This window comes from Mytilus trossulus, chromosome 7 (assembly GCF_036588685.1).
Source record: "Mytilus trossulus isolate FHL-02 chromosome 7, PNRI_Mtr1.1.1.hap1, whole genome shotgun sequence".
NCBI classification, from domain to species: domain Eukaryota; kingdom Metazoa; phylum Mollusca; class Bivalvia; order Mytilida; family Mytilidae; genus Mytilus; species Mytilus trossulus.
In genome coordinates this window covers 65,909,244-65,936,044 of record NC_086379.1, presented here as the reverse complement: position 1 = coordinate 65,936,044, position 26,801 = coordinate 65,909,244, and the positions used below count along the sequence as shown (strand labels likewise).

At 30.4% G+C, this 26,801-nt stretch overlaps 1 protein-coding gene across 3 annotated transcripts; it reads left to right on the top strand.

The window, feature by feature from the left end:
• The first annotated feature begins 218 nt into the window (after positions 1–218).
• Positions 219–26,144, top strand: LOC134725603 (uncharacterized). Of its 3 annotated transcripts, XM_063589549.1 has the most exons (14): positions 233–279; positions 2,204–2,304; positions 3,198–3,290; positions 9,609–9,714; positions 10,504–10,677; positions 11,516–11,739; positions 12,262–12,367; positions 12,801–12,974; positions 13,684–13,792; positions 15,200–15,378; positions 20,491–20,667; positions 21,067–21,190; positions 23,042–23,164; positions 25,427–26,144. In XM_063589549.1, exons 3-14 carry the CDS (start codon positions 3,220–3,222, stop codon positions 25,552–25,554), a joined length of 1,695 nt encoding a protein of 564 aa, XP_063445619.1. In that variant the 5' UTR covers positions 233–279; positions 2,204–2,304; positions 3,198–3,219; the 3' UTR covers positions 25,555–26,144. The 3 variants fall into 3 exon arrangements, with proteins under 3 accessions (XP_063445618.1, XP_063445620.1, XP_063445619.1); XM_063589548.1 differs by lacking the exon at positions 2,204–2,304 and having other exon boundaries at positions 219–279; XM_063589550.1 differs by lacking the exons at positions 2,204–2,304; positions 23,042–23,164 and having other exon boundaries at positions 219–279.
• The last annotated feature ends 657 nt before the right edge of the window (positions 26,145–26,801 follow it).

Sequence of the window (26,801 nt, the reverse complement as noted above, 5' to 3'; positions counted from 1 at the left end):
CCTTCATCCTAACCCGAATAATTCAGTCGTTATATTCCGCTGATCTACGATGGCTACATTAACTCTCGTGTGGGAGAAAATCGGACACGGAAAGGGCTTGAATTATTCGAGTTACCTTCATCCCCGTTTTTTTTTAAATCACGTTCATATCTAAGTAATTCCGATAACCCTAACGTTTGTGCGCCGACATTGGTTTGCTTATTATGTATAAACAGTTACTTCCGTTGTTAACAAACAGACGACTTAAAAAATTTCCAAGTCCAAGAATTCTTTTAATGGGTAACTCAGACAGACAGTCGTTATATAATAACTTGTGACCAATGCATGCATGATACCTTCAGTCATTAATCTTAATTTCATTAATAAAATACTCCGAAGGCGAAAAATAAAGTTCAATGGTTTCACTTTTTACCTCACCTGGCCCTAAGGGCAAAGTGAGCTTTTGCCATCACTTTGCGTCCGTCGTCGTTAACTTTTACAAAAATCTTCTCCTCTGAAACTACTGGGCCAAATTTAACCAAACTTGGCCACAATCATCATTGGAGTATCTAGTTTAAAAAATGTGTCCGATGACCTAGTCAACCAACCTAGGGGGCTGCCACGGCTAAAAATAGAACATAGGGGTAAAATGCAGTTTTTGGCTTACAACTCAAAAACCAAAGCATTTAGAGCAAATCTGACACTAGTGAAGTTGTTCATCAGGTCAACATCTATCTGCCCTGAAATTTTCAGATGAATAGGACAACCCGTTGTTGGGTTGCTGCCCCTGAATTGGTAATATTAAGGAAATTTTGCTGTTTTTGGTTATTATCTTGAATATTATTATAGATAGAGATAAACTGTAAACAGCAATAATGTTCAGCAAAGGAAGATTTACAAATAAGTCAAATGATCGAAATGGTCAGTTGACCCCTTTAGGAGTTATTGCCCTTTATAGTCAATTTTTAACCATTTTTCGTAAATCTTAGTAATCTTTTACAAAAATCTTCTCCTCAGATACTACTGGACCAAATTAAACCAAACTTGGCCACAATCATTATTTGGGTATTTAGTTTGAAAAATGTGTGGCGTGACCTGGTCAACCAACCAAGATGGCCACCACAGCTAAAAATAGAACATAGGGTAAAATTCAGTTTTTGGCTTATAACTCAAAAACCAAAGCATTTAAAGCAAATCTGACATGAAGTAAAATTGTTTATCAGGTCAAAATCTATCTGCTCTGAAATTTTCAGATGAATCGGACAACCCGTTGTTGGGTTGCTGCCCCTGAACTGGTAATTTAAAGGAAATTTTGCTGTTTTTGGTTATAATCTTGAATATTATTATAGATAGAGATAAACTGTAAAAAACAATAAATGTTGGCAAAGTAAGATCTACAAATAGCTCAACATGACCGAAATTGTCAGTTGACCCCTTTAGGAGTTATTGCCCTTTATAGTCATGTTTAAACCATTTTTTCGAAAATCTTCTCCTCTGAAACTACTGGGCCAAGTTTATTATAGATAGAGATCATTGTAAGCAGCTAGAATGTTCAGTAAATTAAGATGTACAAACACATCACCATCACCAAAACACAATTTTGTCATGAATCCATTTGCGTCCTTTGTTTAATATTCACATAGACCAAGGTGAGCGACACAGGCTCTTTAGAGCCTCTAGTTAAGTATTTAACTACACACATACACTTATTTCTGTTATTATACTTTTAACAATGGATGAAGATATTCCTATTACCAATTTTGTTTAGGGTGAAAAATTTAAAACTTGGGATGCGTTTGAAATGAATTGAAACAATACCAAGATACAAACATAGTTCTTAAAAAATATACATCAAAAGAAACTGTTATTGTAAATAAAAAATTAAAGAAATTCTATTTTTAATTGTATGTATTGTATTACAAAAAAAAAAAAATGTCTTAAACTTTTATTATTTATTATTAACCAACTAAGTACATTATTGCCAAAAAAGACTGTTTATTAAAAATTACATATTTTCTGTAATGGGCCTGTTTTTCTGTAATGACCCTGTTTTTTTCTGTAATGGCCCAGTTTTTCTGTAACGACCCTGTTTTTCTGTAATGGACCTGTTTTTTTTCTGTAATAGCCCTGTATTGATGCCCAGTTTGTCTGTATTAAGCCCACTTAAGGTTTTTGATAAAATTAAGTTGTTAAGAGTATAATACCTTTTTGTATTTTATTCAAGCTAGTAACCAGCAACCAACATTGAAGAACCATATAAAGGGACCACTGTTAATCCTGTTTTTCAACACATAACTTCTTTCAACTTTATATCTTGGATATTTGGTATATTTTAAGCTTTATCATGGTGAAGTACAAATATTTTTTTTCGAACAAAACTATCATTAAAAGAGTAAGAGAGTACATCAAGTTTGCAGCAACACATACACTTTTGTTCAGTTGGTTAATAAATGTTTTAAGAAATGTTTTTTTTTAGAATGGCCCCGTTATATGTCCTCGGTCAATAATAATGGCCTCGGATGTCTGTAATGGCCATTATTACAGACCTTGGACATATAACAGGGCCATTATAAAAACACCCATTCATTAATACTATAGTACATATTACTAGTCCCATCGTACATTGCTGTTTTTCATGTAACAATAACGCAATGTAACCGTAGCCTCAATAGTTATTGTTACATTCGTAATTAATCAGGTCCTTATCCAACCATGCATTTCAGCAATTAGTCTCCAATGTAACAATAATATTTTTATTATTGTTACATTTCCATGTAACCGTAGCCAGTGCCTTGATTGTATGGAAAAAGAATATGGGAATAAATATCAGTCATTCTGAAGCCTGGTATTGGATGAATTTATTTCCTGAACAACTGCATGGGCCTACTTCGATTCGTCCAACTCGGGTTGACGGGAGTTAAAAGATCAATGCTAATGCGCATGTGCGCAACCTTTCTGAATCGAAGTCAAAACTCTATATACTCTTAATGGACAATGAATGCATCCAATTTATTCAATCACATGTGACTACCATAGTTTTCATTTCCTCTAATAATCAGCCTCTATACCAACAGATACAAAATTCTTTTATAACACACTATTCTGAAAATATGATATCCATCAATACAAAAGTACATGCAATATTTTCTAATATCATATCATACATGTACATTTTTACATGTCATATGCAAATAAGTTAAATTCACTGCTATTTGTAGAGAAAGGGTGATTCAAACAGCAATGACTGGAGAAGTTAAAGAACAGTGGGTTTCCAGTGTGGTCAGTTATTCATCACAGTATAACAATGGGAAGTAAGTGTCTCATACACAGTACATATAGCCTGTTTGGATCAATTAAGATAGGATGTGACTGAAATTAATAGACAATAGTTGTGATTGAAGTGTCAGTTTAATGTATACATGATCGCTGTATATATTCTGCAACTATAATTGCATGTTGTCTTTCAACTCCATCATGATCTTACTATACTGTCTGCAGATAAAGCATGACAGTATTGTCAGTAATTATGTATGAAATGGGGATTTTGATATATTAAAGAAACTTCTATTGAAAACAATTGAATGTAACTAAATACATTTTACATGTATTTGCATTGCTTTAGGGTAAAAATGTATGAACAATTAATGTCTTACATATGCCTTAATTTATCAAAGACTATGACTGTTTCTTTAAGAAATAAAAAAGTTCAACTGGAATTATGGACAAAGAACATTTAACTCCAATTCAATACAAAATAGAAAAATGTGATGCATTGTAATATAATTCACTAACCAAACTTTATAAAATTTTTATAAACTACCTTTTAAAAGTAGAAGATATGATTTTTTTATGAAACCTCATAAAATCTGGGAAATCCTATTATTTAAAGACAAATCCTTCTATTCAGATCTACCAATAATATCTTCTTTATATTTTATATTTACTTTAGGTTAGGTAAAAGCTTCAAAAAAAGCGAATAAAAAAATGGGGTCACCGACCTCGTTTTCGATTTAGAACGCCGTCTTTTTCATGGAATTTGGAAATCGGGACCTCTAGTCAATAGCAGTGTAATATTTTTTTTACAAGTTGGTTTCCCAAAAAAACTATTTGTTCTGTTAACCAAGTTGTTAATACAAACTATTTTAATAATATTACCAATTTCTGATGGGAAAATAATAGCGATAAGTTGCTATAATAATTTTCCCGCCTTTATTTATTGTGAAATAACTATAAAAGAATGATGTTTAAAAAAAATTGACCAATAATTTCTCAATGAGTATTCAACAGAATATGCGTTGTTTATTTCTAGATAAAATCATGAAATAAAAAGATGGGGTCACCGAAATGGAAAAAGAGATATTTCTACAAAAGGGTTAACAATTTGAAATGGCGGGAATACATTGCGCCAATTCTAAAATAACGTCGAAAGCCGTTCCGCCGGTTTTGGACGTTATTCCTATACAAATTACGGACAACACAGTTCTCGTTATTTGTTGTTACGTTGTTTGTTTGTTTTCAACTACTATTAATGCATAATAATTTATACGTGCTAGTTCTTAGTTTTCAGTCAGTTTCACATACACGTAATATAAATGCGGTGGTTCGAAAACAATGCGTTGAACAAATGAACACGCGAATGGATTATGCTTATATGAACAACGTTTCGTATTCAGGTTATTTTTAGTGCTTATGTGTTGAACAGAAATTCTTCTTAAAATGGTACATACATTTGTTATATAATTTCATAGTTCAGTCAAAGTATATCTGAAAGACAAGAGTTTTTAGAAAGACCTTTTCTTTCGATATCATGAATTCTAATTTGAATGTTGATTCTTTTTAATTTGATGATAATAACTTAAAATCAATAGAAATCTAAGACCACTAACAATAAAGATCGACGAGCCGATATTTTAAATATGAGAAAGATCGGACTTAAAAATACCACTTCCAAATGTAGTTTTAAAAAGATCGTTTTTTTATGAACCGGGTTCCGTTCAATATCGTAGCGGCTACGTAGTGCTACATATATTTTGATCTTATGAACGAGTAGCTAGGCTAGCTGCAATCAATATCTATGTAGCAGCTAGGTTAGCTACATGTTCAATAGCCATAAATCTACGTAGCCCTATGTAGCCGCTACGATATTGAACGCAACCCTAACCTTTGTTTAAGTTTAAATGCTTAGATAAATCGATCTACATTTTAAAATGTTTATGTAGATATGAAAATAAATCTGCGCATGGTCAGTTTAATATATTCATATAAGTAACTGATTTCAGAGTTTCATCCGTATACTCAAATGATTTGACAGAACATGAAGATAAACAAAAATGTATACGACGTTTTTTTGCGTCATTTTTCTGAAAGATAAAGATATGATAGCAAATAATACAAATTTCCACAAGAGACCAATTGACACGAACTATTTATAATACCGTACAACCTTCAACAATGAGCAAATCTCATAATGCACATAAAGCTATAAAAAGTCCAGAAATGACAAATGAAAAACAATTCTAACGAGAAAATAACGGCTGAATTTATGAACAAAATATAAATAAATAAAAACAAATATGTAACACTTTAATGACCACTACTTAATTACAAGCTCCTGACCTTGGACAGGACCCGTTTCAGTGCTCGACTGATACCGTTACTTATTCGTTCCGTATTCGGTTATTAATATACGTGTGTTAATCGGAGCACATTTTAAAAACTATCTTTTCAATTGTATTTATTCATTAATATTTTTTTTATTATTTTCTGTAAATTCCTCATCTTGAAACAAAATGACCGTTATAAGTAAAATTATTCTGACATTTCTTTGTTTTTAAAAGGACTTATGACATATTAATCAAAAAGATAATTAATAAATGCAAAAGCACATCTAATGAACCAAATATTTCCTTATTGTATTTACTACGAGTATTTTTTTTAACGAAATGACCGATTATTTTAAAATTGCAAAGTTCTAAAAAGATCGTAAATGAGAGATGCTCCTAAAATATCGATTCAATTTCGTGCAAGTGTTAACGGGATCCATCTATTTAACATACTTTCTGTTTTGATCATTCATCCATAGGCATCTATCATATCGAAATATTCGGTCATGTTGCTAGAAACTCAGTCTAAGCATACTCATACAGTTGTCATACCGTGATTATGAATGGAACCTAGTCCGACCTTTTTTTCTCAAATCAACTATTGATTTTGTATGCTCCACCTACGATATGCCCCACCTACGATAGTAGAGGGGGATTATGTTTTCTGGTCTGTGCGTTCGTCCGTTCGTCCGTCTGTCCCGCTTCAGGTTAAAGTTTTTGGTCAAGGTAGTTTTTGATGAAGCTGAAGTCCAATCAAATTGTAACTTAGTACACTTGTTGCTTATATGATATGAGCTTTCTAATTTTAAGACCAAATTTGACTTTTGACCCCAATTTCAAGGTGCACTGAACATAATGGAAGTGCAAGTTTAAGGTTAAAGTTTTTGGTCAAGGTAGTTTTTTAATGAAGATGAAGTTCAATCAACTTGAAACTTAGTTCACATGTTGCTTATGACATGATCTTTCTAATTTAAATGCCAAATTAGATTATTTTACCCAATATCACGGTCCATTGAACATGGAAAATGATAGTGTGAGTTGGGCATCCGTGTACTTTGGACACATTCTTGATTCATATGCATTCCTCTTTAATTCTTCATCTCGACAACTTTTAAACACAGGAAGGATTATGTTGTTTTTTTATATAAAAATTGCGCACCTAGTACATAAATATAAAATTTGGCAAATCGGATCATACTTGGGAGTGGTCAAATACAAAAACCTACAATGTCAGAAGCGAAAATGTTAACTTCTCTAGATGGACTTTATTTTACACGTATGCGTCGTTGGGTTACTGATTTGTTGTTTGTTGTCAGAAATCTAAATATTATATTCGTGTAAAAATGTAATCGCCTTACACATTCAAAATACGTATATGTAATTTGCCATATCCATATAGGTACGTAAGGTTTCTAATTCTAAAGATACATTGAATTTTGATGACATGATTGATGATTTTCGTACTTTCTTAATGATTTGTGGAAATATAAATACAATTTAAAACCTAGGCTACCAAAGAGATTGTCTCTATAGAACAGATAAGTCCATACACGTAGCGAATTATGGAAATTAGTTTTATATTATAATATGATTGGCCTATCCCGAAATCCCGGACTTAAAAAAAATCCCGAGGTCCCGAATTTAAATAAGTAAAGTTAAAAAGGATTCCCGGATCCCGAAATCCCGACCTTAAAAGCACCCGATCCCGGAGTCCCGATCAAGGTCCTATCCCCCTCCATCTTGTTGTCGAGTATTCAGATTTTTTTTTTGTTTCTTGATAATTGTTAGTTTGCTGTATAGATGACTCTCTTTTTATTCATATATTTTATCATTTGCTGTTTTGTTGTTTGTTTCAGATACACTTAATTCACATAATTGATTTATATATCCAATTCTGGAACATGTCTATTATATAAAAACAATTTTCATTTTCTTCTCGGAAAATCTACTTATCGAAACGTTTGTCACTCTCTCCATTGGCTCAAAGAGGAATAACTCTCATTAACGTTTCGAGTTCGCGGAAACCACGACGTCATAAAACGCTGACGGCATAGTACTGTTGCGCTTGTATATGCGCATAAACAATAGAGGGATTTGTCTTTAATATATCAAATCTATACAGGATATATATACATGTATATAAATTAAACCATTTCAATTCTGCTACTAAGCAACCTGTCTCAAATGTGGGGCTGTTTGATTGTTTGTGTCTATTTAGAGTTATGTATGGCAAGCCGTTTTGCTATTTATTCTTACTTCAAGATATCTCATAAACTTTATAGTTTATAAAATATCTTATATAGTTTATAAGATATCTTATATAGTTTATAAGATATCTCATATAATTTATCAGATATCTTATATAATTGTCTTTATAAGATATCTCATAAACTATTATATAAGATATCTTATAAACTATATAAGATATCTTATAAACTATATGAGATATCTTATAAACTGTATAAGATATCTTATAAATTATATAAGATATCTCATATACTTTATAAAATATCTTATATAGTTTATGAGATATCTTATAAAGTATATAAGATATCTTATATAATATATAAGATATCTTATAAAAATGAAATTATATAAGATATCTTATATATTATAGGAGATATCTTATTTAGTTTATAAGATATCTCCTAAAGTTTATAAGATATCTTATATAGTTTATAAGATATCTCCTAAAGTTTATAAGATATCTTATTTAGTTTATAAGATATCTTATATAGTTTATAAGATATCTTATATAGTTTATCAGATATCTTATATAATTGTCTTTATAAGATATCTCATAAACTATATAAGATATCTGATAAACTATATGAGATATCTTATAAACTATATAAGATATCTTATAGATTATATAAGATATCTTATATAAAAGTTGTTTATAAGATATATCATATACTTTATAAGATATCTTATAAATTTTAGAAGATATCTTATAAAGTATATTAGATATCTTATAAACTATATAAGATATCTTATAAACTTTAGGAGATATCTTATAAACTTTAGAAGATATCTAATAAACTTTAGGAGATATCTTATATAATATATAAGATATCCAATAAAAATGAAATTATATAAGATATCTTATATATTAAAGGAGATATCTTATATATTATATAAGATATCTTATATATTATAGGAGATATCTTGAAATTCGAATAAGTAGTAAAATGGCTTGCCATAGTTATGTGTTTAATTCAGTTTTTCTGTTGGAGGTGAAGTTGAAGAAAGTATGAAATTGTTCCTAAGAGTAATCAAGCTAGCTACATTGTAGCTAGAATACTATAAATTTCATTTAGAGATTATTTTTGATAATACTGTTAACTCAAAATAACTTCTTTTTTTTGCACACCATACCATGAATTTTAAAGTTGTGACACATTAATGATGCATTTTTTGTTATTTTAACATCAGTTTTAGTCCATAAATCTTCCATAACTTATACCAATTTTCAGCCTTTTTAACTTTGGTAGCAATCCTGGATTCAGATAATTTTTTATGTGTATGGGTTAAATATAAATCTTGACATCTTGGTTACAGAATATTTTAGATTGTTGGTTGTGGCTTAAATAAGCTTTTTGAAAATGCACTAAACCATAACATTTTGACAATATTTTTAGATATTTCCAAGATTTGATAACTTTGCAGCCTAAAACTTACTTTTGTGAAGATGTTTGTTTTAGGTAGAATTACAGATTTAGAAATAGAACCACTATTCTGACCTTTTTGATGTTTTATGATAAAAGTTGAAATCAAAGGTTCTATTATAACTAAAGGGAATTCTTGTTCTTACCTGACACATCATGTCTATACTTTTTGAAATTTAAAGTTTGTCAAAAAATGTATCATTGGGAAAGACCTTAAGGTTAGGTAACTGGGAATAGTTATATTGATCTCTCTATCTCTTTGATGTTGTCCACTATCTTGTTTAATAATTTTTTTGCATATGGATAATAATTGTATGTAAAACACCAAAACTTTATTGGTTGATGTATTTTCTTTCAGTTGGGCAGCAGATAGTGTAATAGGCAAACCTAGAGTGTACCCAAAATATGGTGATATTCCTGGAGCATGGGCTCAAAGATTAAAAGATTCAAAACAGTTTATTGAGGTATGGAAAACCTAACAATTTAATATTATACAGATAAAACTACAGTATTTCAACTCTCACTCCTTAATTCATACATTTATTGTCAGTTAACTGTGGAAGTACTTTTGGTATAGCTGCTAATACAAATTTAAAGGCAGTTTATATTCATAAGTTATGCATTCATTAATGTTTTCTGCTCCTGACCTACCTCCTGTTTTTTTTGCCCTTGGTGCTCTTGACTGAGTGTCTCAGGTGGTCGGAACATTTAGTTTGAAAAATTAGAGTGTCAAAGCATCTTGGTCAGTGATACTTAACTAATAATATAAAGATATTTACATCAGTAATATAATATTTTGATTCCTTATTTTAATAGTTTTTGTTAAGAAGTCATTCTGTAAAGCTTGCTGTTGCTTGAAAAGAGTAACCCTTTTCTTAATACAAATATACATTGACCTTTGGTCTTTTTATCTCACCTGGCCCAATAGGTCAAGTGAACTTTTCTCATCACTTGGCATCAAACTTCCCTTGACAACCTTCTCCAGTCTTCATCCTTCTTCTATTGTCTAACCACATTTGGACACTATCATCATTTCTGCGAGTTTAAATAATTTTTGATTTCGAAAATTGATTTTTAAATTGTGTACCAGTATGCATTTGATAGACATGAGGTAAAAGTGTCTCCTATGTCTTTTATTTTTATACTTCTTTTATCTGATGTATAATATTATATTGAAACAATGTAACTAACTATATAATGTACTTACTTACTTACTCACATATATATCAAAAGTTTATTTTATCAACTTTTAGGTGGAATTTGAACAAGAAATGTACATACAAAAGATAGAAATATATGAGACCTACCATGCTGGGGCTGTGAAAACAATTTCTGCAAGGAAACCCAACAATGGTTATGAAGTTATATGGAAAACAAAATCAGTCACTAACATAAATAGCAGCAGAATATTTTCACCCAATTTTAAGGTAATATGCTTTTATTTTTTCATTTTGTGTTGAGTAACTTTTCAAGCTTTACAAAATTGCATGAAATACTAAGAAAAGAATTTGGAAAGTGTATGAAAATAAAATTTATACATTGTTTATACTAGGGACTATATTCTTAGACAATGAAAATCAAAGGATGGTAACTGTGTCCTTGGATCATAGTAACTCACAGAATAAAGTTCTATAGAGTAAAATATTTTTTACCCGTCTGTCCAACTATTCATCCACAAGTCTTGTTCTTTTCACCATTAATCCTCTGAAACCACACAAAAGAGTTTCATGAAACCTTGTGTTAAATAGGGAAATACTATGTACATGTGCATATATACAGAAAATTATTATTTTTCTATGAATTATGCCCGTTTAAACTTGCAATGTTGGCCTTTATATATTACTGCAACACCTTACCATTGCAACTCCTCTTAAACTACACAACAGAAATTCATGAAACTATAAAGATAATAAGGTCATATTCTATTTAGATTTGTATTAACAGGAAATCTAGACTTTCAAATTTTTTTCTAGAGCTAAGCCATTTTGAAATTAGAATTTTGGCCTTAATATTCTACTACAACAGATTGTCATCCTAACTCATTTCTTTAACCACACATCATAATTTTATGAAACTTTGTAGATAATATGGATGTTTTATGCAAATTTGCATTTTGACAAAGAGTTATGAGTCTTTGACCTCAGGATTCAGGTGTATTTTGCTTGTCTTATGACAATGGTGAATGTGAGCGTGCACATGCAGAGTTTCTTTAATTTTAAACTTTATCAAATAACAACAGCTTTAAATATTTCTTAAATTTTTCAGGCACTTTCCTATCTATGTAAGGTTTTGAGGATTGATATAGACTGCTCAGCATCAAACTCATGGGTGGAAATAGATGCTGTTAAAATTACTGGAACAGTACCACATACTCACAACCAGACAGCACCTTTGCCAGCTATCAATAGTCAGCCAGTTCATAACCCTAACAATGTTGACCAGTGGGTATCCAGAGTGGTTAACTATTCTTCACAATATGATGATAATTCGTAAGTTATTTATATTACAATACAAAAATGAATTAAATTAAATATTTTAAGTACGACATATGGGCTATTTCATGACGGGCAGTTTGTAAAGGCAGTGGAGGAAGCAAGAGTGTCCACAATCTAATTAAAATTAAATCCTTAAATTGCTCCTGTTCTGGTATGTCGCGTATTAAGGTTGACCTTGATGTGCGACATATCAGAACAGGAGCAATTAAAGGATTTAATTTTAATTAGATTGGAGTGTCTAAGGAATACCACAGCCCTTAAAAAGGAAAACTGACAATCCTAGTCAATTACGTTTGGCATAGAGTGAACCTGTTATTATAAAAAAAATATCCAGCACAACATAACTTTTATCTTATTATCATATTTATTGCTACTAGTTATGATAATTCTTGTACCATGGCATGAATGTTCAACTTTGAAAATGATAAGTCTTTCAATTAGTTTTTTAGACTGATTTTTTTAACTTTTATTTTTTATCTGAATGCATGTTTGTCATGAGTATTTTTAATCTGTCAGGTGGCCTGCATCTTGTATTGATGGAGAACCAAGAGTATATCCAAGGTATGGTGATATAGCAGGATCGTGGGCTCAGAGGACCAAGGATGCCAATCAGTTTGTTGAGGTACATATCATATATCAGTATCCATGATTTTTATAAGTGTTGTGCTTTAAAAGTATGTTTGATAGTATGAAGAAATTTTAATATTGTTTGTAGAAATACATACAATTTTTTTGCAACAGTGATGAAATGATTCTGTATCTTGATTATGTTGTATAGAGGGGTTTTTTAGGGGGAAGGGAGTGTGCAAGGGGCTATTGACCTTCCTATGGAGATACATATATGTTCAATGCATAGATGTTTTACCATGATGTTCCACTTCTCAAGTTTCCTAGTTTGTGGTTCAATCTTTTTTAAATCTAGGATCAGCATCATACTGGTGTGTGACGTTATTCAAATTTTGACACCTACCTCTCTTAAACATAAATTATTTTAAGAGACTTAATTTCCCTAAATGTTTTAAAACATTATTGATATTGTTCTTGCCCTGTTTTAGGTAGAATTTGCAGAAAAGATTTTCATAGAAAAAATAGATATTTATGAGACATATCATGCAGGAGGAGTGAAGAAAATTTTAGCCAAACGACCAAATGGAGAGTGGTATACCGTATGGGAGACAGCAAGGGTTATATGTCAGAACAGCAGTAGGATATTTTCACCATCATTTCAGGTAGAGTTTCAAGCATGTTGCTTTATACTTAAGTAAGAACTAAAAGAAACAATATGGAATTAACCTGAATTGAATATAAACTGGAAAGTTCATTGCTAGTATGTAATCAGCTAATAGCAAAAACCCTTTAATACTATTAGCATTAAAGCTTGATCAAAGTTTTATGTAACAATTAACCCTCCTACTAAAGGACTGTGTAAATTCTGAAAAGTTCAATATAAAAGGACCTTTTTTCATTGTTGAAGACCATACTGTGACCTATAGTTCTTAATATCCTTGTCGTTTTGGTCTTTTGTGGATAGTTGTCTCATTGGCAATCATACCACTCTTCTTTTTTATATATTATGTGATAAATCAGTTTTTCACTTACTGTTGATTCATGAAAATCAGTACTCACAAAAATAAATGAATCCACAGTAAATTTGCAACCATGATCTTCATTTCTTTTTCATGTAAAAGGCATATGCACTTCACTGCTTACTGGTAGTTACATGACCTTGTGCAATGCCAAGTTACAGGTATCGACAGATTGTAGATCCATGAATGTGTACTGTATTGCCTTGTTGATTACTCATCACTTTTTGCTTTGTAAATACTTTTAGGGTTATGTTTTATAACTTAATATAATGTACAATATAACAAAAGAATAAAATATCAGATACTTGTATTTATTTACATGTACAACTTATCTATTTTGTTATTTCTACAGAAATTGAGTTTTCCATGTAACCTACTGAGAATTAATGTTGATTGTACTGTCTCTGGATCATGGGTAGAAATTGATGCTATTAAAATCTCAGGAACTAAGTTCAATTTTGGTAAGTTAGTCAAAGCATTCTAATCTGAATTAATGCAAAAAGTGTCTCCAAAATCTGAGGACTTTTAGAATAAACATGAAGGGGTACTGGATTATGATTAAGTAATAACAAATTATTTTTCATTTAGTATTCTACAAATGGTTAATTTACTATTCAATAATAGATTCAACTCAAACACATATTTTTTGACGCTGTGCATTTGTATGAGCCATTTGGAAAAAATAAACTAGATCTTAAACAGACATTTCAAAAGTTTATAAAAATTCTGAATTATTATTATTTCTTTTGACTTTCATGAAAACATAGAAATACAATTAATCTTGATTTCCAACAGTTTGAAAAAATTTAAAAAAAAATAAAACAATCTGCATACCACTTTTTATACCCCACCTACGATAGTAGAGGGGCATTATGTTTTCTGGTTTGTGCCGCCGTTCGTCCATCCGTCTGTGCATCCGTTCGCTTCAGGTTAAAGTGATGGTCAAGGTAGTTTTTGAAGAAGTTGAAGTCCAATCAACTTGAAACTTAGTACACATGTTCCCCATGATAAGATCTTTCTAATTTTACTGCCAAATTATAGTTTTGACCCCAATTTCATGGTCCACTGAACATAGAAAATGAAGTTCAGGTTAAAGTTTTTGGTCAAGGTAGTTTTTGATGAAGTTAAAGTTACATCAACTTGAAACTTAGTACACATGTTCCCTATGATATGATCTTTCTAATTATAATTCCAAATTGTAATTTTGACCCCAATTTCACAGTCCACTGAACATAAAAATGATAGTGCGAGTGGGGCATCCGTGTACTATGGACACATTCTTGTTTGGATATAAACTATTTTACACAAATGAACTTTTTTTTTCTACACCAAATTCAAAGTAATTATTTATAAGACAGATCTATCTAATTGTATTCATTTCACACACCTGAGGTGTTATGCAACAATTAAAAACTGTAAAATATGCATTATCTATTACTGTAAGTCGCTGACAGTTTTAATTTTTTAACTATATTTCCCATTCAGATTTTTCCCTGTGTTCTTTCATTATTATAAATATAGTTTCACCCTTGGTTACTATAGAATAGTACCTAAAATTTATTTTTCACCTTACCAAACACAATATTGAAAGGATTTTTTGTTGACAGTAGACATTTTTCTGATGGCTTTGAATTTTGAACAGTTTGTTTACTTGTAAATTTTTTAACATTACAAGTTGTATGAAAAATCTTAAGCATATTATAATTTTATTTCTTGAGTTCTTTAGGTTCATCCTATTAAAAGTTTAAAACTCCCTTCACTATTATCTTAGTCAGATTATTTAGCCAGTTGCAAACTACATCATTTCTTTGTGTTTCAATTTATACATGAATATTATGATAATAATAAGAAAACCTGATTAATTTTAGCCGTCCCACCAGCACCAGATGATATCACAAATGATTTAGCCAAACTTGTCAATAGTTCAATGTATAGTGATATCCAGTTTGATGTAAATGGAGTTAAATTCCTTGCTCACAAAGCCATCTTGTGTGTCAGATCAGAATACTTCAGGGCTATGGTTCATTTTGAAGAAAATGCTTTAAAGGTAAGAAATAATATCAAATTGTAAGGTAGAATTAAAAAACTTTTTATAAAGAACTTTTTTTAAAGAATGAAATGGGGTATGTGGGTATTCATCAATGAGACGACAACCCAACAATAGAAATTCAACAAAACATTTTGAGGTCAACATTCTGTCTGGAACAAAATTTAGGTGTAAGTAGTTCCAGAGTCTACCCAATTAAATTTAATTTAAATGAGACAATATTGAATAACACAAACAAAAAATCATAAGACATCTAAAGATAAAGAAAATGGTCCTTAACCTATCAAATATCACTACCAAAAAACCAAAATCAAATGGCAGAGAGGTGTACATATACTGCTGTCTGACACAATTAAGGACAAGGATGACTATATCATATGTTCAAACTCTGAATAGCCTAGATTTTAGGAGAGTTGTGAATAAATTAAAAGGAGAGTACTACAGATTTGTTGTCAAAACTGAAACATGTTACATGTACAGTGAAACCTGGCTAATCTGAAAACCTGTGTAAACCAAATATGTTCTTAAGCACTGTCATATCAAATTGTATGTGTTGTGAACCTGATAAAACCAAACATGAACCTAAACCGAACAAAATCTTAAGTCTCAAAGACGTTCTGTTTAGCCAGGTTTCACTGTAATTGATAAATGATATGATATGAGCTGTGTGGATAGAAATCAACCTCATACAAATGGATATCAATACATCTGGTGAAATTGTTCTAGTAACTCATAAAAATGGATATCAATACATCTGGTGAAATTATTCTAGTAACTCGTACAAATGGATATCAATATATCTGGTGAAATTGTTCTAGTAACTTATACAAATGGATATCAATACATCTGTTGAAATTGTTCTAGTCACTCGTACAAATGGATATCAATACATCTGGTGAAATTGTTCTAGTAACTTATACAAATGGATATCAATACATCTGTTGAAATTGTTCTAGTAACTCGTACAAATGGATATCAATACATCTGGTGAAATTGTTCTAGTAACTTATACAAATGGATATCAATACATCTGGTGAAATTGTTCTAGTAACTCGTACAAATGGATATCAATACATCTGGTGAAATTGTTCTAGTAACTCATACAAATGGAAATCAATATATCTGGTGAAATTGTTCTAGTAACTTATACAAATGGATATCAATACATCTGGTGAAATTGTTCTAGTAACTCGTACAAATGGATATCAATACATCTGGTGAAATTGTTCTAGTAACTTATACAAATGAATATCAATACTTCTGGTGAAATTGTTCTAGTAACTCGTACAAATGGATTTTAATACATCTGGTGAAATTGTTCTAGTAACTCGTGCAAATGGATATCAATACATCTGGTGAAATTGTTCTAGTAACTCGTACAAATGGATATCAATACAGCTGGTGAAATTGTTCTAGTAACTCGTACAAATGGATATCAATACATCTGGTGAAATTGTTCTAGTAACTTATACAAATGGATATCAATACATCTGGTGAAATTGTTCTAGTAACTCGTACAAATGGATATCAATACATCTGGTGAAATTGTTCTAGTAACTTATACAAATGAATATCAATACATCTGGTGAAATTGTTCTAGTAACTTATACAAATGAATATCAATACATCTGGTGAAATTGTTCTAGTAACTTATACAAATGAATATCAATACATCTGGTGAAATTGTTCTAGTAACTTATACAAATGAATATCAATACATCTGGTGAAATTGTTCTAGTAACTTATACAAATGAATATCAATACATCTGGTGAAATTGTTCTAGTAACTCGTACAAATGGATATCAATACATCTGGTGAAATTGTTCTAGTAACTTATACAAATGAATATCAATACATCTGGTGAAATTGTTCTAGTAACTCGTACAAATGAATATCAATACATCTGGTGAAATTGTTCTAGTAACTTATACAAATGAATATCAATACATCTGGTGAAATTGTTCTAGTAACTTATACAAATGAATATCAATACATCTGATGAAATTGTTCTAGTAACTTATACAAATGAATATCAATATATCTGGTGAAATTGTTCTAGTAACTCGTACAAATGGATATCAATACATCTGGTGAAATTGTTCTAGTAACCTATACAAATGGATATCAATACATGATACATCTGGTGAAATTGTTCTAGTAACTCGTACAAATGGATATCAATACATCTGGTGAAATTGTTCTAGTAACTTATACAAATGGATATCAATACATCTGGTGAAATTGTTCTAGTAACTTATACAAATGGATATCAATACATCTGGTGAAATTGTTCTAGTAACTCGTACAAATGGATATCAATACATCTGGTGAAATTGTTCTAGTAACTCGTACAAATGGATATCAATACATCTGGTGAAATTGTTCTAGTAACTTATACAAATGAATATCAATACATCTGGTGAAATTGTTTTAGTAACTCGTACAAATGAATATCAATACATCTGGTGAAATTGTTCTAGTAACTTATACAAATGAATATCAATACATCTGGTGAAATTGTTCTAGTAACTCGTACAAATGGATATCAATACATCTGGTGAAATTGTTCTAGTAACTTATACAAATGAATATCAATACATCTGGTGAAATTGTTCTAGTAATTTATACAAATGAATATCAATACATCTGGTGAAATTGTTCTAGTAACTCGTACAAATGGATATCAATACATCTGGTGAAATTGTTCTAGTAACTTATACAAATGAATATCAATACATCTGGTGAAATTGTTCTAGTAACTCGTACATATGAATATCAATACATCTGGTGAAATTGTTCTAGTAATTATACAAATGAATATCAATACATCTGGTGAAATTGTTCTAGTAACTTATACAAATGAATATCAATACATCTGGTGAAATTGTTCTAGTAACTTATACAAATGGATATCAATACATCTGGTGAAATTGTTCTAGTAACTCGTACAAATAGATATCAATACATCTGGTGAAATTGTTCTAGTAACTCATACAAATGGAAATCAATATATCTGGTGAAATTGTTCTAGTAACTCATACAAATGGATATCAATACATCTGGTGAAATTGTTCTAGTAACTCGTACAAATGGATATCAATACATCTGGTGAAATTGTTCTAGTAACTTATACAAATGGATATCAATACTTCTGGTGAAATTGTTCTAGTAACTCGTACAAATGGATTTCAATACATCTGGTGAAATTGTTCTAGTAACTCGTGCAAATGGATATCAATACATCTGGTGAAATTGTTCTAGTAACTCGTACAAATGGATATCAATACAGCTGGTGAAATTGTTCTAGTAACTCGTACAAATGGATATCAATACATCTGGTGAAATTGTTCTAGTAACTTATACAAATGGATATCAATACATCTGGTGAAATTGTTCTAGTAACTCGTACAAATGGATATCAATACATCTGGTGAAATTGTTCTAGTAACTTATACAAATGAATATCAATACATCTGGTGAAATTGTTCTAGTAACTTATACAAATGAATATCAATACATCTGGTGAAATTGTTCTAGTAACTTATACAAATGAATATCAATACATCTGGTGAAATTGTTCTAGTAACTTATACAAATGAATATCAATACATCTGGTGAAATTGTTCTAGTAACTTATACAAATGAATATCAATACATCTGGTGAAATTGTTCTAGTAACTCGTACAAATGAATATCAATACATCTGGTGAAATTGTTCTAGTAACTTATACAAATGAATATCAATACATCTGGTGAAATTGTTCTAGTAACTTATACAAATGAATATCAATTCATCTGGTGAAATTGTTCTAGTAACTTATACAAATGAATATCAATATATCTGGTGAAATTGTTCTAGTAACTCGTACAAATGGATATCAATACATCTGGTGAAATTGTTCTAGTAACCTATACAAATGGATATCAATACATGATACATCTGGTGAAATTGTTCTAGTAACTTATACAAATGGATATCAATACATCTGGTGAAATTGTTCTAGTAACTTATACAAATGGATATCAATACATCTGGTGAAATTGTTCTAGTAACTTATACAAATGGATATCAATACATCTGGTGAAATTGTTCTAGTAACTCGTACAAATGGATATCAATACATCTGGTGAAATTGTTCTAGTAACTCGTACAAATGGATATCAATACATCTGGTGAAATTGTTCTAGTAACTTATACAAATGAATATCAATACATCTGGTGAAATTGTTCTAGTAACTCGTACAAATGAATATCAATACATCTGGTGAAATTGTTCTAGTAACTTATACAAATGAATATCAATACATCTGGTGAAATTGTTCTAGTAACTCGTACAAATGGATATCAATACATCTGGTGAAATTGTTCTAGTAACTTATACAAATGAATATCAATACATCTGGTGAAATTGTTCTAGTAATTTATACAAATGAATATCAATACATCTGGTGAAATTGTTCTAGTAACTCGTACAAATGGATATCAATACATCTGGTGAAATTGTTCTAGTAACTTATACAAATGAATATCAATACATCTGGTGAAATTGTTCTAGTAACTCGTACATATGAATATCAATACATCTGGTGAAATTGTTCTAGTAATTATACAAATGAATATCAATACATCTGGTGAAATTGTTCTAGTAACTTATACAAATGAATATCAATACATCTGGTGAAATTGTTCTAGTTACTTATACAAATGAATATCAATACATCTGGGGAAATTGTTTTAGTAACTCTTACAAATGAATATCAATACATCTGGTGAAATTGTTCTAGTAACTTATACAAATGAATATCAATACATCTGGTGAAATTGTTCTGGTTGAAAAAATCTCTATGCAAAGTCTGTACAATGTAAAATTAAGTTGATATAAGAAGCCTTCAAAGTAGATAAAAAACATCTTTTATTCCGTATGCGAATGTTCTAAAATCAATCAGTGTTATACATGTACATGTATACATGCACTTGCATTAGGTCAATTTCTATTCTACTCAGCTCATGATATAAAAATAAGATAACCACTGTTGATTAAGTTTTCAAATCTTAATTAGACACACCTAATATATATACAAGTATAAGTATAATTTTTATCTTCCTCTAGGCTGGTGGACAAGAAACAAAACAACCTACTGCCCCTCCCCTACAATCTGAAGCAGTGTACCCACCTAAACAGTTGTATAATGCACCCCCATCTTATGATTCTCTTGCTCAGTACCAACCTGTGATACCCTCTGTACCAGTGCCTGGACCTGCTCAATATCACCAACAACAAACACAGGTATTTATGTTGAACATTCCAAAATAGACTCATTGGATCTTCTTTGTACTGAAAAATAAAGTCATTCAAGAAAAAATCAAATAAATTCACCATTGCCTCAGATGATAATTGTTTACGTGTAAACTTTACTTTTTTATTGTTTGAGTATTAAAGATGTTTCTTCAAGAAACCATGCGGTAGCATAGATTTCTTGCAGAAGAAATGTCTTGTTTCTTGTGAAGGTATTTTTTTTTTTTGAAGGTTAACTAAGAGGGGTATCAAAACAGAATGTTATTCATATACTGCTATTAGAAATTCATGGCATGAAAGAGGTATGATTGACATATTTTTATTTTTGCCTATATTTGAATTAGAATGATAAGTTATTATATTATAACCTTATTTATTTTGTCAATTTAGGCTCAGTCACCAATCAAATTGAAGGATGTGGAGCCAGGTGTATTTGCTGTTGTATTACATTATGTATACACAAGCAGAATTCGACCACAGTGTTCACCACATGTTCTACCACATGTCTGGAGGGGTAAGTTGGTGATATATATTTACCTTACAACTATTACTCAGATATATTGGAGAGTAATTGCCAATATTGATTAAAATACAAATATATCAATGTGCCTACAATACAGTATAAAGCACTTCACTAAGATTCACATTCCTTAGAAAAAATCTTTTTAAGCAAGTTTTGTCTATGTTGATAAAGATACATGTAACGACAAGCAGTGATTTTGCTAGCGCTCGTCACTTTCGTATTTTACGAAAAGGTTTTCGAAATAACGAAAATATTTCTTATCAATTTCGTCACTTAAATTTGGAAAGTGTAAAAATATTTATACATCAAATTACTTGAATTTTACCTGTCTTTATATGTTTTTGACAAGTTTATGACCCTCCAGTAATTAACGTTTACCAAAGGTTTTAAAAGTTGTGATGACAAGTAAGCCTATCGCCAATCAGATGGGTCACTAATCCCTTAATTATTATTATAAAACCTCGTAAATGACCATTATAATAATCTATTTAAGTTAAATCAGTCAGTCAGCATTTTATTTAAATCATTTCTCACAATTCTATCGTATTTTCGTCATTTGAACAAAAAGTCAAAATTGATAATCTTCACGGACATTTCAAGGGACTTTCAACTGTATTGTAATTTCAATATTTCCCTTACGATCATAATTTGCTGTTTGCTTGTCGTAGTTTCATCCTTTTAACGTATTTTCGTCATACTTTATATAAATATTCATCTAAAACTTTCGACAACTACAATTAAAAAGAATGAACTTTATTCAAAACGTAAATATTTTCACTTGCAAACAGGTGCTTCCTGTTCTATGTATTGCGCATGCGTAAAAGTTCATATATGAATCGGGTTTTATACGAAATTATTATTCAATTGTCACTTCCCGTTTTCATTTCATTTCGTTTAAAAATCGAAAGTAAACGTGATCTAGTCTACAGTCATTAGCATCGTCACATTAAGTATAAATGCAGATCCTTCGATCCAATATTAAAGAAATTGATTCCAAATAGATATTTAAAAGTATTTTCAAGGATATAAATGATTGTGAAGTGAAAAAGTCGTTACAAGTTCATTTGTGCAGTGGTTAAAAAAATAGAGGCACCCAACTTTTGTTGATCAGGGGTGTGCCCTGAAAATAACTGATGTTAAGTTGTGAACCATATTACCAGATCCCTGTTCTTATCTTCATATCTTATCATCACATCAGTCAATTCATTCAATATTGCCAATAACTGCCTACATTAGCAATCCTAGTCTTCAAAGATCCTAGACTAGTCCTTGAAGGACTTGGACATATATGTACAGCTAGTTTGATACACATCCTAGACCCCTTGCTATTATAAAAAATAAGGCTGATTTTTATCACGCGCAAAAGTGACTAAAGCCCTCAAAATCCTAGCTGAAACCCTGCGACAAGTCAAAGGAAGCTTAGAATTATTGATAAACTTTAATCAAAACTTGCAGTTTATTATGTGCCTGGAGATTGTATTAAGATTACGTTTACATATTAAAATTTAAGTATTTCAGTCTTGAAAAAAGTAAATATCCAAGGATCAAATAGATAAAGGAAGATGTGGTATGAGTGCCAAGTCAAATCACAATTTATTAAAGTAAACCATTATACATTAAGGTACGGTCTTAAAGTCTATCAGACTCACTCTTTCATCTGTTATCCTCTTCATGCATATACATCCTGGTCTATTAAACATGTCAAGTAAAATAAAAATTACTATGTAGTAATTTATATAAATACTCCTTTAATATCACAGAATAACTTACAACATTAATGCAGGGAGGGGGGAAGCAAAATTTGATGTGTTTTATATAATGCTTATTATCCTTGTTTTTTAGTGGCTGATAGATTTTCTATGGATGGTTTGAAGGCCCTGGCAGTCTTACAACTGAGTACTTCATTAACAATTGACAATGTTATAGATATTTATCTGAATGTGATACATGCACTTCCTGTTAGTGGTGAGTCCAACACATCTTTCTTACTTTGTTGCTGATTTTTATGCCCCATTTATGGGCATTATGTTTTCTGGTCTGTTTGTTTATTCGTTCGTTCCTTAGTCCTTGCATTTGTCCATCTGTGTGTCCTGTTTCATATTGAAGTTTTGGTCAATGTAGTTTTTGATGAAGTTGAAGTCCAATCAACTTCAAACTTAGTACACATGATCCCTATGATATGCTCTTTCTAATTTTAATGTCAAATAAAAGATTTTACCTCATTTTCACAGTCCATTGAACATAGAAAATGATAGTGCTGATGGGGCATTCGTGTACTAAGGACACATTCTTGTTATTTTTCATACTGATACAATGCAATGAAATGGAAGGACAATACTTTGCTTCACAAATAAGCAGACCTGTCATTATTTGGCTAAATCTGAGATGCCGTAATACATACTAAACCCAAAATAAGACTGAAAATTGAGGCTTGGGCCTATTCAAAGTTTCTAATAGAAGTGCGGTATTTTTGGTTATTTTCTTTAAACAAAATGAATCAAATTGGTCAAAAACAAATAGGGGGTCACGGACCATTTAAGCTCAAACTTTAACTTATTAACCGGTATGTAAAAGGGACTAATTTTCAATGAAATGATGGGGAAAATAGAGGTGTTGACATATTTTTATTGAAATATCAAAAAACCTTTCTATGACAATTTGTCCAAAACTGTAGCATGAAAAGCTTGAATATAGCTTCAAAGAATGAGCCAATGAAATACAGAGGTCACTGATAAGGAAAAAAATTTTTTTGCCTTAAAACCCAAATTATGGCGGGAAAATGGTGAAAATGGGTGAAATGTCATTTTGACCCCTTAACAAATACGGATAATAATGAAAATATTCTATTAGTCACATAACTACAATGATTTAACATTTCTAATCAATCAAAATATTTAAAAAAATTACATCGAATTTATGAAAAATACTTTTGTAATTCAAGCGTGAAATTATGCGCAGTCAACTAGTCCCGAGCCACCTTAATTGTACAATTCTTGCCAGATCTTTTATGAAATTCATATTGATCAAAGGTTTATATCACCAATATGAATTTGAAAATCAGTGCCAATTGACTATTTTTAAAGGAGTTGTATCCCTTGTAAATATAAATTGAATGGCAAATTCCATTATATGTGCATTGATGGTAGAGGAACTTTAAATCCTGTTCTTTTATTTTCTTACATACATAAATAAACATAACCGGTATCCTTCCATCACTTGATCGAACAGTTTAAGGGCGTACGATACAATTACAGGGAATGTAATGAAGTTGCTAACATCAATTGTTATTTTCACGACGTCAAACTGTGACTTATAGGGAAAAGATGCATTTTTCAGCTGATTTTTATCATTTAAATATTTAACTTGAAAACAAGTTCATGGACCCTTCTTTTTTAAATTTTGGTTTGATTATGCATTATATTGTTATGCATTTACTTTTCTACATTGGCTAGAGGTATAAGGGGAGGGTTGAGATCTCACAAACATGTTTAACCCTGCCGCATTTTTGCGCCTGTCCCTAGTCAAGAGTCTCTAACCTTTGTTTGTATTATTTTTATTTTAGTTTCTTGTGTACAATTTGGAAATTAGTATGGCGTTCATTATCACTGAACTAGTATATATTTGTTAAGGGGCCAGCTGAAGGACGCCTCCAGTGCGGGAATTTCTCGCTGCATTGAAGACCTGTTGTTGACCTTCTGCTGCTGTTTTTTTCTTTGGTTGGGTTGTTGTCTGTTTGACACATTCCCCATTTCCATTCTCAATTTTATGAAGATTATTTGTTCCAATTTTCATGAAAATGTAAATAGTGGAATTTTAAAAAAAATTGATAAATGTACAGGAAAAATTTATGTTTTTTTTCTACATTCTACATTTGATAAATATGAGATATTTGTAAAATGAAAATGCATGAATTTATCGGCCATTTATATGAGACAGAAATTACAAATAATTTAGCAAAAAATATCTGTTTATCTTTTGAAACAAAAAAGTTATGGAAAATATTTCCACAAATCCTAATTTTGAGTATTTATCTAAAATTTTGACCTCATTTTACTCAAAAAGAAGCACATGAATGTATATTTTTTATTATATATTTGAATTAATCAGGTAATAGATAGCCTGTATGGAAATTTTCATCAAAAATTTAATACAAGATCAAAACTGTATCCTGGACATTAAGCAAACAATAATCAATCAATCATCTAATTATTAGAGTTATGATTTCAGATAACATGAAAGATGTGTGTGAACTTTTTATGCAGAATCATATGGCAGAGGTTGTGAGACATAGAACATTTATGAGTTTGAACAAACAACTGGTGGCAGAATTAACAAGGAAAATGGTTGGCAAATAAAATTGATAGGTATAGCAAAGAATCTTAAACAATGCTGTTCGGTGTGGGCCAATGCTCTGGGTTGAAGACAGTTCTTTGACCTATAATGATTTACTTTTACAAATTGTGACTTTGACGGAGAGTTGTCTCATTGGCACTCATACCTCATCTTCTTATATCCACATAGAGTTAGATTCATTCTTTTTAAAATTAATTGAACTTCGTTTTTGGAGCATTTAGTCTTGGATGAAAATGTCTTAAGGGGGAATGAAAGATTATATTTCTAGACCTAAGGATTTGCAAGATTCTGATAAATATATTGATTTGATTTTAGATTAAAAGATAAACACAGCAACATTTATGACTATAAAACCACTGAAGGTCTTAATTAAGTCAGAGTTATATAGAATAAGAAAATTAATGTTATTATTATTACACTTATATTGAATAACAGATGCTGTAAATACAAATTAAGGATTAGAAATAGTAATAGTAGATTTTGACATTAAATTCAATCAATAAATGATATTGATACATCATGGATGTTACCATTAGATTTTCAATTATTGCGCACCCTATTGAACCTTTCCATAGATTCACCTGATAGTTACCTGTCCATTTAAACTTTTGGCAGTTCTATTGTCCCATCTAACAAATACAACAGGTAATGTTCTCCTGTAGTTTATTCACTGGGACCTTTAAATTTCTTGTAAGAGAAATCTATCACTCATTGATTAATCTACCAGAGTAAAAAGTTTATCTGCTAAACTGATAGAAATTACATGTTTCACATTAAAAAAAAAATGCCTGTGTTTTCGTGTTTATTGAACATTTATAATAATTTTTTCAATCTGTTCAAAAAAGATAATAATTTAATTATAAAAAGTTTGTTTTAAAAAAAAAAGTATTGTTCGTTTGAAAATTTGCATCTTTTAGTTTTTGTTTAGTTATAGAATATTTTTTATATATAAAATTCACCATTTTTAGGGTTTTTTTTATCAATTTTTTTAAGGAAATAGGAATAATGTTGATTTTTTTCAGAAATCAACTTTTATTAATGTTTGAATCAGTGTTTACATTCAACAGATTGAAAATATATTACATTCAAACTCATATACAGTTTTAATATTAATAGTCAACATATTATTTCCATCAATTAAGCAGATAATTTTTTTGCTCAGGTAGATTAATCAATGAGTGATAGATTTCTCTTAGAAGAAATTTAAAGGTCTGAGTGAATAAACTATACAGAAAACAATACCTGTTGT

What these genes read in the sequence shown, in the direction of transcription:
- LOC134725603 (XM_063589548.1), top strand. Translation starts at nt 3,220, where the DNA reads ATGACTGGAGAAGTTAAAGAACAGTGGGTTTCCAGTGTGGTCAGTTAT. An exon ending in ATTCAAAACAGTTTATTGAG is followed by an intron (nt 9,715 to 10,503) that starts GTATGGAAAACC and finishes ATCAACTTTTAG; the next exon opens with GTGGAATTTGAACAAGAAAT. An exon ending in ATCACCAACAACAAACACAG is followed by an intron (nt 20,668 to 21,066) that starts GTATTTATGTTG and finishes TTGTCAATTTAG; the next exon opens with GCTCAGTCACCAATCAAATT.